The sequence below is a fragment of the Streptopelia decaocto genome (assembly GCF_964273445.1).
Source record: "Streptopelia decaocto genome assembly, chromosome: 12".
Classification (NCBI taxonomy): domain Eukaryota; kingdom Metazoa; phylum Chordata; class Aves; order Columbiformes; family Columbidae; genus Streptopelia; species Streptopelia decaocto.
In genome coordinates, this window is record NC_138667.1 from 17,317,431 (window position 1) to 17,334,014 (window position 16,584).

The following is a 16,584-nucleotide window of genomic DNA, read 5'->3' on the forward strand; positions in this document are numbered from 1 at the left end:
AGACAAGGACATGTGTGGGGTGTGTGGGGTGTGAGGGGTGTGTGGGATGTGTGGGACGAGGAGCTGAGCTTCCCAGCCAGCTCTGCAGCAGGACTGCTGGGTCTCAGGCATCCAGGCCTCAAAGGGCTAAAGACCATCTGGTCACAGCCAACCAGCCCCACCAGCAGCAGGGTGTTCTTACTGGATATTTTTGCCCAACACCTAGACTGCTCCATGGCCCGAGAGTCTCCTCTCTGCCCTCAGGATGAAGGAACAGCGAGAGGGAGTGACAGAGCCTGGCACCGCGTGGCTGTGCCCTCCGGCCGGGCTGAGCGCGGGGGCAGCGAGGACGAGGGTTCCCACAGCTCCTCCTCACACCTCGGCTGTTCCCACCAGGGTGTTGGTGCTGTTGGATGTCCATAAGCCCAGCTCCGAGGTGGGCACTCCTTTCTGCAGCACGCTTTGGTCTTTTCTCCTTCTGGGTGACCAAAAATCACTGTTAACTGCCTGTGGTGATTCATCCTGCTCCATACAGCAAAGACTTATTTTTTAACCCCAGCGTAGCTGATGTGTGAGCTGTCTCAAAGACCCATTGTAGAGCAGGTGCTTGGGCTTTTACCACAAACTTAGAAAAACTCACCTTCGGTTCTTCTGCAGGTTCTTCTGCCTATTACAAGTGTTTTCACTCCTGCTCCTCTCCTTTACCTTGGATGAAAAGCCACCGGTGCCCACTGACCTGCTGTGTGCAGGAATACAGCAACTGTCTGGGACAGAGGGATGGGAGGATGAAGCACAGTGCTCCCAAATTCTTGTCTTTTGGTTTGGGAATGGTGAATTTAGGATTTATTTTTATGGAGGTTGCATTCCCCTTACTGTGTGCAAGTCAATGCTTTGCTCAAAATCAGAAAAACTTACTGAGTCATTTCAATTCATTCTCTTTGTAGTGGGAACTGGAGTTGACCAAGCGCTGAACAAAATGCTTATATACTTATCATTATCAGCAGCTGAAGGAAAAACACGTGGCTTAACAGACCAAAGAACAAAACCGCAGCGGTCCCTGCCCTTGGCAATACCCTCACTTACGTGTGTGTGAATCCGAGCAGCTGATCCGGATGCTGGTTTTCTCCCTCTTGCTGTCTGTGCTTGTGGGGCCTTGTCCTTGCAATGGCAGTAAAGAGAGAACTCCTATAATGCTGGTGGTCAGCGACTGGATCATGGAAAGTGTGCTGAGATTTCTCACTTTTGCTTACATTCCTGGTAACTGCAGTCTGCTGAAGCCTTATGCCAAGTACACACCTTGGCTGCAAAGTTTCTTTCTTAATGGGAGACCCGCAGTCAATTTTGACTCTTTAAAAATTTATGCAGTGGCTTGAATATTAATGCTGGCACTGCCAAAACACATCTTCCAGCAGACCCTAAAACCTGAGCCACTGGTGCCAGGATGCAGATGTTCTCAGCTTTGTTTGTGCTCCTGCCCCTGAGAGCTCCAAACCCATCCCAATGACTTGGGCCCTGAAGCCTTTGGGCAGAAACTTTCTAAATGTCTAAAAAGGTCAAATTATAGATTCATGGAATTGTTTTGGTTGGGAAAGACCCTCAAGATCATCATAATCCAACCATTAACCCAACACTGTCAGTAACCCATGTCCCTAAGAGCCTCATCTGCCCAACCCTCCAGGGATGGTGACTCCAGCACTGCCCTGGGCAGCCTGTTCCAATGCCCCACAGCCCTTTGGGGAAGAAATTGTTCCCAGATCCAACCTCAACCTCCCCTGGCGCAACTTGAGGCCATTTCCTCTGGTCCTGGCGCTTGTTCCTGGGGAGCAGAGCCCGACCCCCCCTGGCTCCAAGCTCCTTTCAGGCAGTTCAGAGATCAGAAGGTCTCCCCTCAGCTCCTGTTCTCCAGCTGAACCCCCCAGGTCCCTCAGCCGCTCCCATCACACTTGTGCTCCAGCCCCTCACCAGCTCCTTGTACAGAGCTTTGCAAACACAGAATCCTCTGCATCTGGGGCAGGAGGGGAGAAGAAGCCAAAGGCAGCTATTTCTGAAGCTTGACAACAGCTCAAAAGATTCATCAGGACCTACTTTTATTCATATCTTTAAATCTTATATCCATATAATTTCTAAAGATTGGTTGGTAACTGTGCAGGTTCAGAGCAAAGAACGCTTGGCGAATGTTGATGCTTTAGAACCAGCTGCTGCAGGGCGGTCACTTCAGGAGGCTGAGCTTAGACAAGTGATTGGAGAAGGGTTCACACGGCAGGCAGGGAGGCTCCTGTGCATCGCTGGAGGAAAACCCGCACGTCACCTTCTGCAGAGAAGCGCATGTGTGGATGGGACGGGTTCACCTTCCCGAGGAGCCCAGCGCAGGTGAGCAGCAGCGACCGTTCCACAGCGCTGCGCTGCCCTCAAGTGCTGCTTCTCAATATCCACGTTTTCAAAGGCGGCCTGAACTAAGTTGCACTTTCCTAATGTTGTGGTTGTGCTCCAAGAAAGACTCTTGCAATCACACTGATTTATTTTTCTTTATTTACCTCTCATGTAGTAAAAATCCTGTTTGAAATGTGGGCTTGTTTGAAGTGGCTGAGGAAAAGGGCAGGTTCTCTAAGCTCACACTTTCTGTGGTTAAAGTTTGGCACCCTGCAAAGCTGGAAAAGAGCAGCTCAGCACTTCAGCCGCGGCTGGACCCTCACATCTCTTGGACCTAAACTGGTGATTAATTAATTAACTGCCTCTGCTTTGTGGTCCAGCTGCTGCTGACTGCACAGTCCCTTTGGTCTCCTCTTCCCAGGGGCTCGGTGGGACCAGTATAACACACACACCCTTAAGCCCTCCAGCCTTTACAAGCCTGGTGTAGCATTCATAGGGTTAACTCACATATAAAACTCAACATCCCAATTTTTAATTAACTTGTCAGCCAAGCATCCAAAATGTGCATTTCTCGCAGTTCCTCAGTCTCGCTTGTAGTTCTGTGGTGCCACCTCCAACACGTGTTAGATGGAGCGTGGTCCCCAGCACAACTGCGCAGTGCTCACAGAAAGGTGAACAAAGAAATGGGAAAAACAAGTTAAAGCCCCAAGAAGCAAAGAAGGTGCCAGTTTGGGGTCACGGGTGGCTCGGGGGCCCGCACAGGGCAGCTTTTCACCAAGCCTCTTGCTGGCAAGGGAACCGCCAGCTCCAGCCTTTATATGGTAACTACAAGGTGTTCATTTTAGGGAGACTTTTTTGTTCTTTCCTCATCAGTTCTGTCCTGGCCACTGGTGCTGGGGTCTGCACTAGGAGCAGGGGTAACCAGGGCAGACACGGATGTAGGATGTTCCCAGTTACCATCTGTCCCCAGCGAACCAGCACTGATGCCTGAGCTGCTCTGATCACCGAGGAAAGAGCCCACAGTGATGTCTGCACAAACACATCCTGCTCGCAGGAGGGAGAGAAGGGGCATTAATTAGTCTGGAACATGTTTTTTCTCTTTTTCCCACTCTTGGTAGAGCCCCTGGGCTGGACACAGCCTCCTGAGGCCAGAGACCTGAAACCAGCAGCGGCACAGCCAGGGGACGGGGCTGCTCCAGCCTCACTGCTGCGAAAGGACAAATGTCCTAGTGCCATGGTCCAGGGCCAGGTGAAGGGAGGGAGGGACCTTGAGCCGCAGGATGAGGCACCGCACATGGGACCAAACATGTCCCGTTCCTTGTGCCTGGCCCAGCCGCCGCACCAGCCACCGCACCCCCAGTGCTGCTGCCACCAGCCCCACACCAGCCCCTGGGGCATCGAGTGCACCTTCAGTCAGTTTGTAGATGACACGAAGCTGGGTGGGAGTGTTGATCTGCTGGAGGGTGGGATGGCCATACAGAGAGATCTGCACCAGCTGGATCCATGGGCTGAAGCCAATTGTCTGAGGTTCAACAAGGCCAAGTGCTGGGTCCTGCACCTGGGTCACAACAACCCCATGAACGGTCCAGGCTTGGGGAAGAACAGCTGGAAAGTGCCTGGAGGAAAAGGCCCTGGGGGTGTTAGTGACAGTGACTGAACATGAGTCAGCGTGTGCCCAGGTGGCCAAGAGGCCACCGGCATCCTGACTGGTACCAGCACTGGTGTGGCCAGCAGGCCCAGGGCAGTGACCGTCCCTGTGCTGGGACCTGGGGAGGAAAAACCTCGAATCCTGGGGTCAGTTTTGGGCCCCTCAGGCCAAGAAAGGCCTTGAGGTGCTGGAGCAAGTGGAGAGAAGGGAACAGAGCTGGTGAGGGGCTGGAGCACAAGTGTGATGGGAGCGGCTGAGGGACCTGGGGGGTTCAGCTGGAGAACAGGAGCTGAGGGGAGACCTTCTGAGCTCTGAACTGCCTGAAAGGAGCTTGGAGCCAGGGGGGGTCGGGCTCTGCTCCCCAGGAACAAGCACCAGGAGCAGAGGAAACGGCCTCAAGTTGCCCAGGGGAGGCTGAGGTTGGATCTGGGGAACAATTTCTTCCCCAAAGGGCTGTGGGGCATTGGAACAGGCTGCCCAGGGCAGTGCTGGAGTCACCATCCCTGGAGGGTTGGACAGACGGACATGAGGTTCTCAGGACATGGGGCAGTGCCAGGGGTGGGTTATAGTTGGACTTGATGATCTTGAAGGTCTTTTCCAACCAAAATGATTCTGTGATTCCATGACTTGCCAGGACAGGAGCGGAGGTGGAATGCGACAGACTCAAGCCCTTAATATTTCAGAATGGCTCCCTGCACTGGACGCTGTTTGCTGCCCCTGTGCTCCCCACCTCTGCAGGCTGGAGCTGCACCAGCGCATCCACCCCACAGCCCATCACTGCCAACACGTGTCAGATGGCGACACCAGTCCCTGCGCAGCCGTGGGGCAGACCCACGGGTGAACCTCCCCACGGCTCTGGCAGGACAAGGGACACTCAACTCCTGCAGCGCTGGGCACTGTGAAATGGAGAAATAAACATAACAGCAGAGTCAATTATACTGTTAAGCAGCATTCTTTATTTTATCAGCGCTGGGGAACACTGGGGATCATCCTCCATGAGTGCTCCCAAGACTGGATGCTCTTGCATTGCTTATATTCACATAATTATTACATATGCGTTACAGTTTTTGAAAATTTTTACATACCTCTATACTAAGAAATAATTAATTATGTTAGTTATATTTTGTTTCTTACTTACAATACACCTGTTAATTATTAGTTAATATAAACTAAGCACTCTGCTTCTAAACAATGTATTACTTCATATTCTGTCTCCCTCTTGTCAGGCAGAAGGATCTAAAGCTTGAAAAATATTCCCTCATTTCACAGGTGGTCAGAAAGCATTTATCTCACGTTAATTGGTTAATGATGGGTACATCTTTTACAACTCAATCACAGTATACATTAATTTGGCAGCTTCTCTTCAACTGCAGCACGCACAGATGGGGAGCAGCCCCCCAGTGCTGCTCCTCTGAGGGGGACGTGGAATCACAGGAACATTTTGGCTGGAAAAGACCTTTAAGATCATGGAGTCTGACCGTAAAGCCAACACTGCCGAGTGCACCTCTACCCCGTGTCCCTGAGCACCACATCTGCACATCTGTTCAGCCCTCCAGGGGTGGCGGATCAGCCTCTTCGGGGGGGTAAACCCCCTTTCACCTGCGAGGCAGCACAGCCGGTGTTTGTTGTGAGGAGCCATTGAAGCAGGAATGTTGTTTGCACAAAACTGGGGACCTGGCGCCTGAGCCCAGCGGGAGGACCGAGGGACATCAGACTCTGAATCCTTAATGTAAAACCAAGTCTCTGCGAACTAATCCCGGAATGCAAACTGATTGCTGTATTTAAAAAGTTAAGCTAGGGGGAAGGGTAACCGAAGAGCCAGGAATCCGTATTTTAAATAAACGAAGAGGCGGAGAGGGTTGCTAGAATTAGACAAGACAGGTAAACTGAGGCAGGGTCGGGTGTCCGTAAGCCTTCCTAAGGAGACAAACCCACACAGATGAGTACAAAATAGTTTTTCTTTGTTGCTAAAGCTAGGTAAGGCTTCTTAGGAAGGATGGATATTTGTGATTACCAAGACAGTTTAAGGCAATTTGTATAAATTAGTTGCAAAATAAATTTATGTCTTTGGAGATTCATATATACATGATACCCACTATACATTTAGACTATATTCATGCTTCAGGGATACAAATGTCCAATGCTGAATACCACTATCTTTAAGAGAAGACCTGAGCTGGTATTTAATGAAAATGGAACCTCAGGCAACGCTTTCAAAGTGATCTAAATAATATTTTGATCTACATGAACAGGGAGCTGACAGTCAGCCTTTGCACACAGATTAAATACTCAGGGTTTTCTGGGTTTCATGGTTGTGTAAATCACGCTTAGAGTGTGTGTGTAAATCACGCTTAGGGTGTGTGTAAATCACGCTTAGGTTGCCCCTTGGTTTTTCACACCATCTCATCCTTCATGTCAAAAATGTACCCAGATTCAAAATTTTATCTGATTATCCGAACTCCAGATTGTTTTACTTTTTCTCAGGTGTTTTTTTCTTGTCAGAAAAGAAATACCATAAATCACGTCAGATGTTAGCATTGAAATTATCATCAATAAATTGAAATACTTTATCTTGATGGGATATATATATATAGTACAACACAAGTAAAATTCTTTTGGGGAAGAACATTGAATTACATTTAAAGGGCATGAGAATAATGAAGAATACTCATTGCCAAGCTAACTCATGTAGTTAGACCAACCAGCAGGGAACAGGGTGGGAATTTGTGGGGTTTATTCATTATTTATTTATTTTATTATTTGGGGCTTATAAGCAGGGGCTTTTTGACCTTTTTGCCCTATTCTGTGTGCCGGCCTTTAGACAGGCCACCAAGCCTTCCAAAATCGTTAATAAAACAAGCTTTGCTGAGAGATCCCGCCTGGGCTTGTTCCATTGGCAAAGACGGCCGTTTCCTACATTTACCAGAAGCCCACTGAGCACTTGCCATTAACCCACCCTGTGCCACGGGCCCCGCGCCGCAGGGCAGCGATCACACACACCCCGCAACTCCCACCCGCTGGGGCGGATCAGGGCAGGGGCAGCAGCAGCCGCCCCCGGACCCGCTGCTCCGGGGCCGGTACCGGAGCGGCGCGGCCCCCGGGGGACGCCCCCACGGTGAGGGCGGCACCGCGGCCGCCTCAAGATGGCGCCGGGCGGGCCGGCCGCGGGGGACGCATGTGGCGTCACGTGACGCTCCGCCGCCCAATCAGCGGCGGGCGGCGCTGCGCGGGGAAGATGGCGGACGATAAGGTGAGTGGGGCGGCGGGCCGGGTCGGACCGCGGGGCCGTGGGTTCGGTCTCCGTGCCGGGTCCGGTCCTTGTGCCGGGTCCCTGTGAGCCCGCGTGTCTCCGCAGGACCCGCTGCCCAAGCTGAAGGACCTGGCGTTCCTGAAGGACCAGCTGGAGAGCCTGCAGCGCCGCGTGGAGGGCGAGGTGCAGGCGGGCGTGGGGCAGGTAACGCGACCCCGCGGGGGGTGACCTGGGGGGGCCCGCCAACCCGTCCTGAGAGACCTGCTTTAAAAACAAATAAACAAAGAGTAGGAACCGATTCCCTTGCCAATATAACAGGCCCAGGCAGGATCTCTCAGCAAAGCTTATTTTATTAAAGGTTTTGCAAGGCCAGGTGTTCTGCCGAAGGTGGGCACACGGGACAGGGCAAAAGCTGCTGCTTGTATTCCCCGATTCGCGGCTGCAAATTCTCTCCCCCATTCCACGTTGCTGGGTACAGAATTCTCAGAATACCTGATGCTTCCCGGCTGTCCTGCCTCAGTTTCCCTCTCTAACTGCTCCAGTTGTAACAACCCTCCCTTATCTATTTATTTCCATTGAAGGTCTGGTTTCTTGGCTCTCTGGCCAACCTTCCCCCCAGCTTAACTTTTAACCACAGCAGTCAGTTTGGAGAGCAGTGTAGGGGAAAGGGACCTGGGGGTCCTGGGGACAGCAGGGTGACCATGAGCCAGCACTGGGCCCTTGTGGCCAGGAAGCCAATGGTGCCTGGGGTGGGTTAGAAGGGGGTGGTCAGTAGGTCAGAGAGGTTCTCCTGCCCCTCTGCTCTGCCCTGGGGAGACCACACCTGGAATATTGTGTCCAATTGTGGCCCCTCAGTTCCAGCAGGACAGGGAACTGCTGGAGAGAGTCCAGCGCAGCCACCAAGATGCTGCAGGGAGTGGAGCATCTCCCGTGTGAGGAAAGGCTGAGGGAGCTGGGGCTCTGGAGCTGGACAAGAGGAGACTGAGGGGGGACTCATTCCTGGGGATCAATATGGAAAGGGGGAGTGTCAGGAGGATGGAGCCAGGCTCTTCTTGGTGGAAACCAGTGGGTGCATACTGGAACACAGAAGGTTCCACTTAAATTTGAGAATAAACTTGTTCCCAGTGAGGGTGCTGGAGCCTGGCCCAGGCTGCCCAGGGAGGTTGTGGAGTCTCCTTCTCTGCAGACATTCCAACCCGCCTGGACACCTTCCTGTGTAACCTCATCTGGGTGTTCCTGCTCCATGGGGGGATTGCACTGGATGAGCTTTCCAGGTCCCTTCCAACCCATGACATTGTGTGATTTAGCGCAAAGTGACTTTGTTTCACATTCAGGGTCTGGTAGCTGATGTTCCTCAGTCCCCAGCCGCTGGGTCAGGCCTCAGATCTACAAAACAACATTACTCTTTCAAGGGCTCCTCACAAAAACCACTGGGGCATGTCCCAGCCCCGCAGTGGCCATGCCTGCCGGCTCACCCTCCCTCTCTCCCACAGGACGGCTCCCTGCTCGCCTCCCCCTTTCTCAAGGGCTTCCTGGCCGGGTACCTCGTGGCCAAACTTCGCTTCTCGGCTGTCCTGGGCTTCGTGGTTGGCACCTGCACGGGGATCTACGCTGCTCAGAACTACGCTGTTCCCAACATTGAAAAAACAGTCCGGGACTATGTCAGCTCACTGAAAAAAGGCCGGGACTAGCACGGAGCCCTTCGACGGCGGTGACTAGAGCGGTTACTCCTTGGTCAGCAGGCGCAGGAGATTCCTGGGGCTCGCAGAGGCACGTCACACACACCGTTCCTTTCCACTAGAAAAGGGCTTTACACCATGTTGGTGTGAGACACCAGCAGGTCTGGTGATGGGGCGTTCATCAGAGCATCGTGACAGCGACAGTCGCCCCACTGATCCAAAGTAGCTTGGAAGCATCGGCAGCCAACGGTTTGCCAGCTGCCTTTCCCCTGCCGCTGTCCCCATGTCCCTGCAGACGGAACAGCTGCCTGCGACATGTCACCACGTTCAGCACCCATACACCCTTCTGCTGAGCGCACGCTTTGCCCCAGGAACGTGCTTTGTGTGGCTTCTCGAGGAGACCTGTAGTGCTCTTCCTAGTGACAGACAAAATCATTCTCCTCTACTGCGTCAGAAATGTAGCAGGAAACGTCCTGTTTTAATCAGGCTCATTAAATTCACGGTATTTAGTCTCTTCTTGAGTGTTCTAGGGTGCGAGTCTGTCTGGCCTGTTTGTGCTGACAGCAGCTTGCCCTTCTGCCTGCCACCTGAAAATGGTGACACTTGGTAACGCCGCTGGCCCCGCACGGCGGGTGCTCCACAGGGGGCTCTGGGGGCTGATGCTGCTCCTGTCTGTAGCCATATACGGCTCTCACGCTCCCCTCCTCACCCTCTGCAAGGTGGATGGGACGATCCCCTTCAGCTCCGCGTCCGTCGTGGTTCTTGTCGAGCTGACAAAACTGCTGCTCTCCCTCCTCTTCCTGTTGGCCTGCAACCGGGACCTGCTGCGTGTGGCTGTGTCGTGGCATCACGTCGTCCCCTTCGCCCTCTCCGCTCTGCTCTACGCTGCCAACAACAACCTGGTGGTCCACATGCAGCTCTTCATGGATCCCAGCACCTACCAGGTGCTGAGCAACCTGAAGATCGTCAGCACTGCGCTCCTCTACAGCCTGTTCCTGCGGCAGAGGCTGGGAGCACGCCGCTGGCTGGCGCTGCTGCTGCTGCTGGCTGCGGGGGTGAGCTACAGCTGCGGCGGCCTGCGGGACCCCGGCAGCGCCTCCGAGACGCAGCTGCACGTCACGCTGCTGGGCTTGGTGCTGCTGGCAGTTTACTGCCTCATATCGGGCTTGTCCGCCGTCTACACGGAAGCCATCCTGAAGAGCCAGGCGCTGCCGCTCAGCCTTCAGAACCTCTTCCTTTACTTCTTTGGGGTCCTGCTCAACTTGATGGGCTACTTGTGGAGCAGCGCGGAGGGTGGGTTCTGGGAGGGCTTCTCCTCCTGGGTGCTGGTGATTGTGCTCAGCCAGGCCTTGAATGGCTTGATCATGTCCGTGGTCATGAAGCACAGCAGTAACATCACCAGGCTCTTCGTCATCTCCTGCTCCATCCTGGTCAACGCCCTCCTGTCCATCACCCTCTTCAACCTGCAGCTCACCCTCCTCTTCTTCGTTGCCGTCTCATGCATCGGCCTCGCTGTTCACTTGTACTATGGGGTGACGTAGCTGTTGACCCTGCCCTGTGTGCACTGGGGTGATCTCCAGCCGTTCTCAGGGGTGCTCTCAGCTCCTCAGCGGGCCTCTCCCATCGGCCTCACTGCGCTGCTCATGGCAGGAGGTGTTACTGGTGGATGGGTGCAAGAGCAGCACTGTGGGGGGAGGTGCCTGTTCTGGGGGGACACTGGGCCCCTCTCCAGCCCTGCTGAGCTCTGCCACGGGGCTCCTGCACCCTTGGGTGGCCCCAGCCTCCCCAGTGGGTCCTGAATGTTCTTGCAGTGTGTCACATTTCAAGCTGCATCCCCAACTTCTCCACACCAAAGAGCACGCCCGTTCCTTGTGCCTGTAAATGCTGCGCTGTGGGCTCTGTGCGCAGGCAGCTCTGCTGCACGACCGCTGCCCGGCCAGCCTTGCTCTGACACCGTTTCACCTCCTGTGGGTGGTGTGTCCCCGTGTCGGGGGGGCCATGTCCACTCGACATGCTCAGCTGATCCCCAGCCCGTGGCCCCAGGGGAGCCCCAGTGCTGCAGGAGGTCACCCTGCTGGGCTGAGCCCCCCCGAGGTGGGCAGAGGTTTGTCCCTCCGGGAGGTACCAGCCATGTGCACAGGGCTGGGCTCTGCTCCCTGCAGAACTGCACACGGTGGGCAGGGGCGTCTCTCCCCCGTCTCTGCAGTTTTCCAGCCCCTGGCTGAAGGGCCCTTCTCAGCCCCATTCCCCTCCTCAGTTGTGGTGTTGCTGCCCTGTGCAGAGCAGATGGGGAATGGGGGGTGCGGGATCTGCTTTGCCTGCTCCCAAAAAGGGAGACAGGGCTTGGATTTGTACCAAGGCGGTGGCTGGTGAGCTCCTGGCTGTGGGAGTCACCACTGGCCCTGGCCGAGGGTATTAAAGCTGCGGTTCAACAGTAGGTGCATGTGTGTCCTCCCTGTGGGAAGGTGTCTGTTCCCTTGGCGGAGTTTTGGGGGCTGGGGACACGTCGGAGCCTGATGATGCTCATTGTTGAAGGGGCACCTGCTTTATCCCACGTGGCAGCAGCCCAGGGGCCACCAGCCCCGCCCTCCGCACCTGTTCCCATGGCTGGGTTGTGCCCCAGCCTGTGCAGGCAGGTGCCCCACAGCAGAGCAGGGTGGTTTGTCTGGGGCTGGCTGGTCCCCTGGCACCTGGGGGGATTGGTTAGAATCACAGAATCATTTGGTTGGAAAATACCTTCAAGATCATAGAGTCCAACCGTTAACCCAATACTGCCAATGTCACGTCTAACCCATGTCCCTAAGAGCCCCATCTATACGTCTGTCCAACCCTCCAGGGATGGTGGTGACTCCAGCACTGCCCTGGGCAGCCTGTTCCAATGCCCGACAGCCCTTTGGGGAAGAAATTGTTCACAAGATCCACCCTCAACCTCCCCTGGCGCAACTTGAGGCCGTTTCCTCTGCTCCTGGCGCTTGTTCCTGGGGAGCAGAGCCCGACCCCCCCTGGCTCCAAGCTCCTTTCAGGCAGTTCAGAGCTCAGAAGGTCTCCCCTCAGCTCCTGTTCTCCAGCTGAACCCCCCAGGTCCCTCAGCTGCTCCCATCACACTTGTGCTCCAGCTCCGTTACCGTTACTCTGAGCCCCCGCCTGCCCAGGGGTCTCCAGGCGGGAGGTTCAGGCTGGGTTGAGTTGTTGCCAATGGAGCAAACAGCAGCTGGGGCTCTGTCAGGAGGAGGTCTGGGGGGGATGTTCCTCACAGGGGTGCTGCCAAGGGCACATGAATCCTGGGCTTCTGGGACATAAGGATTTCTTCCCTCCCCTCCAGCTGCTCTAGACTGGCGTGAGCTGGTGGCCCAGCCCCACATCTTCCCCCTTGACCCACACCCATGCGCCCTTGAACATGCTACGGACCCCAAGGGCACCCAGCTCCATGGCTGGACCCTGGGCCCCGTTTGGCCGCTCTCTGGCTCCAGCCATGTGTCTGCACACACGCTGGGCTCTCAGCCGATGGCCGGTCCAGCCCGTGTCTGCTCGCAGGATACGGGGACTTGTGTGCACAACGGAGAGTGAGGGGACACAGGCAACACCCAGGAGCAGATTTTAATGAGAAGACAAGACAGGCCACAGGGACAACCTGCAGGGTTTGTCCAGGCGAGCACTGTCCCCCTGTGACCAGCCCCTCTCCCCCATTCCCCATCCCCCTGTGCTCATCCCCCCGATCCTCACTTTGGTCCTTCCCACAAACGTTCCCAGGAAGTTTCGCACATTCCCCCAACCCCCTCAGCACCCCAGAATCAATTTTCTCTTTCCTGTGAGACATTTCCTGAATAACCCAGAATCTGGAATAAACCCATTTTCATCTTATCAGTTAAAAAGTTTCTGGTTGAACCTCTTCGAGGTCACACTTGAGGGGTTTGTCCACCAGTGCCTCGAGAGCTCAGGTCTCGGTTGCTGTCTCTGTTACCCCCCGCTCGTTAGCGTTTGCACACAGGGGTGTTTAATTTAGTCATTTTTCCTGTCCTTTGTGGTTTTTCTCTTGTGCTGAACGGCAGTTGAGCAAACACCTTCACAAACCCCATCTCCTCACAGCCAGGGCCCAGCCGCAGCTGGAGGGTTGGGGGCGCAGCAGAGGGGCTGCGGGGGACACAGGGTGTGGGGGGGTCTGGGCAGGGACCATCAGACCCCAGCGAGGCAAATCTGATGGACCTGAACTCCTGTTCAGGGCAGACGACATCACAGGGGCAACGGGGGCACATCGGGGATTGGGGACCTGGAATTTGCCATAAGGAAAACCCCTTTGGGAGGGCACAGCCGTGGGACAGAGCAGGGCAAGGGGCTTTGCTTGGGGCCTTTCTCAAAATTTGTGTGGGCAAAGCCACAGCCACTGTGGGATAATGCTGGGGACAGTCCTGCTCCACAGCGGAGCTTGGACAGGGGACACTGAGAGACCCCCCACCAGCACCTGGGGTCCTGTGAGTCTTCCCACGGAGCTCCTGGCCCCACAGCCCCCGCGGGGACACGCTGGCGGCAATGGTCACGCGTCCCCTTCACACCCTGCGGCAGGGCCGGAGGAGCCCGGGCCGGGACCTGAGCAGGCAGGCAGCCCCGGCCACGCCGAGCAGGGCCAGGACAACGCAGACAGGGGCGATCACGGCAGCGCGGTCACACTGCAGCACCGAGACCGGCACGTCCCGCACCAGCCTGCCCTGGTAGCGCGGGGGGGAGCGACACGTGTAGCCCTGGGGCCAGCCCTCCCCGAGGCTCCCCGTGCCCCCCAGCGCCTGCAGCGCCCCGGCCCCCGCGCAGGAGCAGTTGTAGGGGTTCCCAGCCGCAGCCACGACCCGCAGCTGCCTCAGGAGCTTCACCTCATCCCACGGCAGCTCTGTAATCGAGTTGTTGTCTAGGTGGAGGGTGTCCAACTCGGGGTAATTCCTGATGGAGGGGGCAGCCTGCAGCATGTTTTGACTCAGGAAAAGCTTCTTCAGCGAGCTGAGGGAGGTGTCTACGGTGTGGAGGTGGTTGCAGCTCACGTCCAGCACTTCCAGACTGGGAGGCAGAGGTGTGAGGACTTCATCCAAGCCAGTGTCGGACAAGTTAAATGTTCGGAGGGACACTGGCCACTGGCAGGAGGAGGATGGGGCTGCCAGGAGCTTGTTCTGGCTGAGATCCAGATGCTGGAGCTCGGGCAGCAGCTGCAGGCTCTCGCACACGCCATGGTAGGACGTCAGGTTGTTGCGTTGCAGGCTCAGTACCTGCAGCTGAGGGAAAGCCCCCTTGCAGAAGGTGGGCATCAAACCCTCATCCCCAAGGCTGTTTTGTGCCACGTCCAGGGAGCGCAGAGCTCTGAACGTCCTTCCAATGGCACAGGGCAGGCTGGTGAGGCGGGAGCCGGTGACAGCCAGCTCCTGCAGCGTCTCCAGCCAGCTGCTCAGGCTGGACAAGTCCTCCTCGCGGCCCGTCAGCGGGGCAGATGTCACATTGTGGAAGTGCAGGGACAAGATGGGCAAGTTCTGACCGGCCATTTCGTCCCAGTTGCCTCTCCCCTCAAAAGTGCAGCTGTCAAACACCAGCTCCTGCACCTGGGTGTAGGAGAAGAAACTCAGGACTCGGGCCAGGAGTATTTCAGGCACCAGAAGATCACCAAAAATGATTTTCCTGATGACAAGAGAGCCCAGCATCTCAATAGTGGGGGGGTCCAGGTCGCTGATGGGGAAGGCCACATATCTCTGCAGCTCTCCCCCCCGGAACTCCAGGACAGTGGCTGCTAGGCACTGGATGATGCTGCCGACGCTTTCCTGGGACAGGTTGTAGCACACACAGTGCTCCTGCGTGCGGTTGAAGAAACACCTGCCCTCTGCCTCCAACAGCCCCAGCCACAGCAGGAGCAGAACAGCCACATTCATGGTGAACAACCTAGAAACGAGGAGAGCAGCAGTGAAAGGCAGTGCTTGTGGTGGCTGAGGGAACCGTCCGATCCAGACAACTGGAGGGATTGGGCAGGTTGAGCCACCGCTCGGGGACACGGCACTGCCCTCGTCCCTCCTGCCCAACGCTCCGGGCTGCTCAGCCAGGGCTCAGGGCAGAGCTCAAATCACCAGGGAACACCCAGGAGCTACCGCCGGGCAGGGAGGTGGTGGCTCTGGGCACACCCCACCCCAAAACCAGGGTTTCAGCAAAGCAGGGTGGCTCCTCCCGGGCTCTGCGCTCTCCTGGCACAGCCCCGCTCCAAACCCCGCAGGAAATCACCAGGAGAAACTAGAATTGTTGAGTTACGGATAGTGAAGCCGGATCTATCAGTCTGACCGCGGGACAGGAGAGCCACAGCCGTTTGTTTCTCTGCACGCTGCACTGTGTGATCCGGGGCAGGAAATTGCAACAGGGCTTCTTATTTTCCTTTTCCTCACTCAGCGATTTGATTCATGACCAGGCTCCAAGGGGACAGCAAAAAGTAATTTCTGAGGGTCTGTATTCACCCCTGTCAGCACCAAATATCGCTTTGCTGTCCAGCTGACGGCTTATCAACAGATCGCAAATAAAGCAGCAAGCAAAGTTAAAGGCTCCCAAGAATGTGCTGACTCAGCTGTGTCCTAGCACCCAGATGGTTGGTAGCGAGGAGCCTTTGGGGGTCTCCAGCCCAACCTCCTGCTCTGAGCAGGTCTGTTGCCAGCACAAGCCCCGATCAGCCACAGCTTTTTCTGGCTGCGCCTCAAAACCCTGGGCAGACGGAGCTCTCCCTACCTGTCTGTGCCTCCGCGGGGCCGCAGCACGTCCCGGGGAGCAGCTCTGCTGGCAATGTCCCCCTGGCTGGAGGGGCAGCACGAAGCAGGAGTAGGTTTGTCCAGTGACTCAGCAGCCAGCTCACACCGAAATGTTTCCTTGCCCCACGGCTGCTTCCTCTAGCTGCTGCCAAACGCAGGGCTGGGGTGCCGGAGGCTGTGCCAGCGCTCGGCTCTCCCTGCGCCCGCTGCTCCCCAGGCTCCCGCCCCAAGATACCGCGGTGCTCGCAGGCGTCTTCCTGCTGCTGCTGGCTCTCCCGCTGCCCGTCCTGCTGCAGGTGCGGGTGGCCGGGGCCGGTGGGCACTCACAGGCTGGTGCGGGCGCTGCCCTGGCTCCCGCTGCCCCACTTCCCCAGCGGGACCCGGCCGTGCCGCGGGAAGCAGCACGAGGTGCAGCAACCGCCCCAGCCACTTCTGCTTTGCTTCCCTGCAGCTGCGGGCTGGGAAGGGGGTTGGTGTAAGTGCCAATGCTGGTCATGTTCATAGGAGGGATGAGGGACAAGAGGAAACGGCTTCAGGTTTCACCCAGTTCAAGTTTAGATTGGATATTAGGAACAATTTCTGCCTGGAAAGGGCTGTCGGGCATTGGAACAGGCTGCCCAGGGCAGTGTTGGAGTCACCATTCCTGGAGGGGTTGGACAGACATGGAGATGAGGTTCTCAGGGACATGGGGCAGTGCCAGGGGTGGGGTAACAGTTGGACCTGAGGATCTTGAGGGGCTTTTGTAGGAAGAAATTGTTCCCAAGATCCACCCTCAGCCTCCCCTGGCGCAACTTGAGGCCGTTTCCTCTGCTCCTGGCGCTTGTTCCTGGGGAGCAGAGCCTGACCCCCCCTGGCTCCAAGCTCCTTTCAGGCAGTTCAGAGATCAGAAGGTCTCCCCTCAGC

The 16,584-nt window shown here is 56.2% G+C and overlaps 4 protein-coding genes across 5 annotated transcripts in view; 2 read left to right on the top strand and 2 right to left on the bottom strand.

Annotated features, from left to right (window-relative positions):
- CD14 (CD14 molecule) overlaps nucleotides 1-16,116 on the bottom strand; it is a 62,275-nt gene extending 46,159 nt beyond the window's left edge. Inside the window, exons 1-2 of the mRNA XM_082063513.1 lie at nucleotides 15,662-16,116; nucleotides 12,052-14,836 (exon numbers count right to left, since the gene is read on the bottom strand). Of these exons, the coding sequence (XP_081919639.1) occupies nucleotides 13,471-14,826 (1,356 nt within the window). The 5' untranslated portion in view covers nucleotides 14,827-14,836; nucleotides 15,662-16,116 and the 3' untranslated portion in view covers nucleotides 12,052-13,470. The remainder of the gene's footprint in view (nucleotides 1-12,051; nucleotides 14,837-15,661) is intronic.
- Nucleotides 1-16,584, bottom strand: part of NDUFA2 (NADH:ubiquinone oxidoreductase subunit A2) — a 165,750-nt gene that overhangs the window by 139,369 nt on the left and 9,797 nt on the right. The gene's annotated exons all lie outside the window — the stretch shown is intronic.
- LOC309445066 (SLC35A4 upstream microprotein) lies at nucleotides 7,201-9,438 on the top strand. The gene is made up of 3 exons (XM_082063522.1): nucleotides 7,201-7,247; nucleotides 7,353-7,451; nucleotides 8,741-9,438. The coding sequence occupies exons 1-3, from the start codon at nucleotides 7,233-7,235 to the stop codon at nucleotides 8,936-8,938; spliced, it is 312 nt and encodes a 103-aa protein (XP_081919648.1). The 5' UTR covers nucleotides 7,201-7,232; the 3' UTR covers nucleotides 8,939-9,438.
- On the top strand, nucleotides 9,510-12,787 carry SLC35A4 (solute carrier family 35 member A4). Its single transcript, XM_082063514.1, has one exon. The coding sequence runs from the start codon at nucleotides 9,520-9,522 to the stop codon at nucleotides 10,465-10,467; it is 948 nt and encodes a 315-aa protein (XP_081919640.1). The 5' UTR covers nucleotides 9,510-9,519; the 3' UTR covers nucleotides 10,468-12,787.

Coding starts and splice junctions, on each gene's coding strand:
- SLC35A4 (XM_082063514.1), top strand. CDS start 9,520: ATGGTGACACTTGGTAACGCCGCTGGCCCCGCACGGCGGGTGCTCCAC.
- LOC309445066 (XM_082063522.1), top strand. Junction 7,452..8,740: donor TGCAGGCGGGCGTGGGGCAG/GTAACGCGACCC, acceptor TCTCTCCCACAG/GACGGCTCCCTGCTCGCCTC.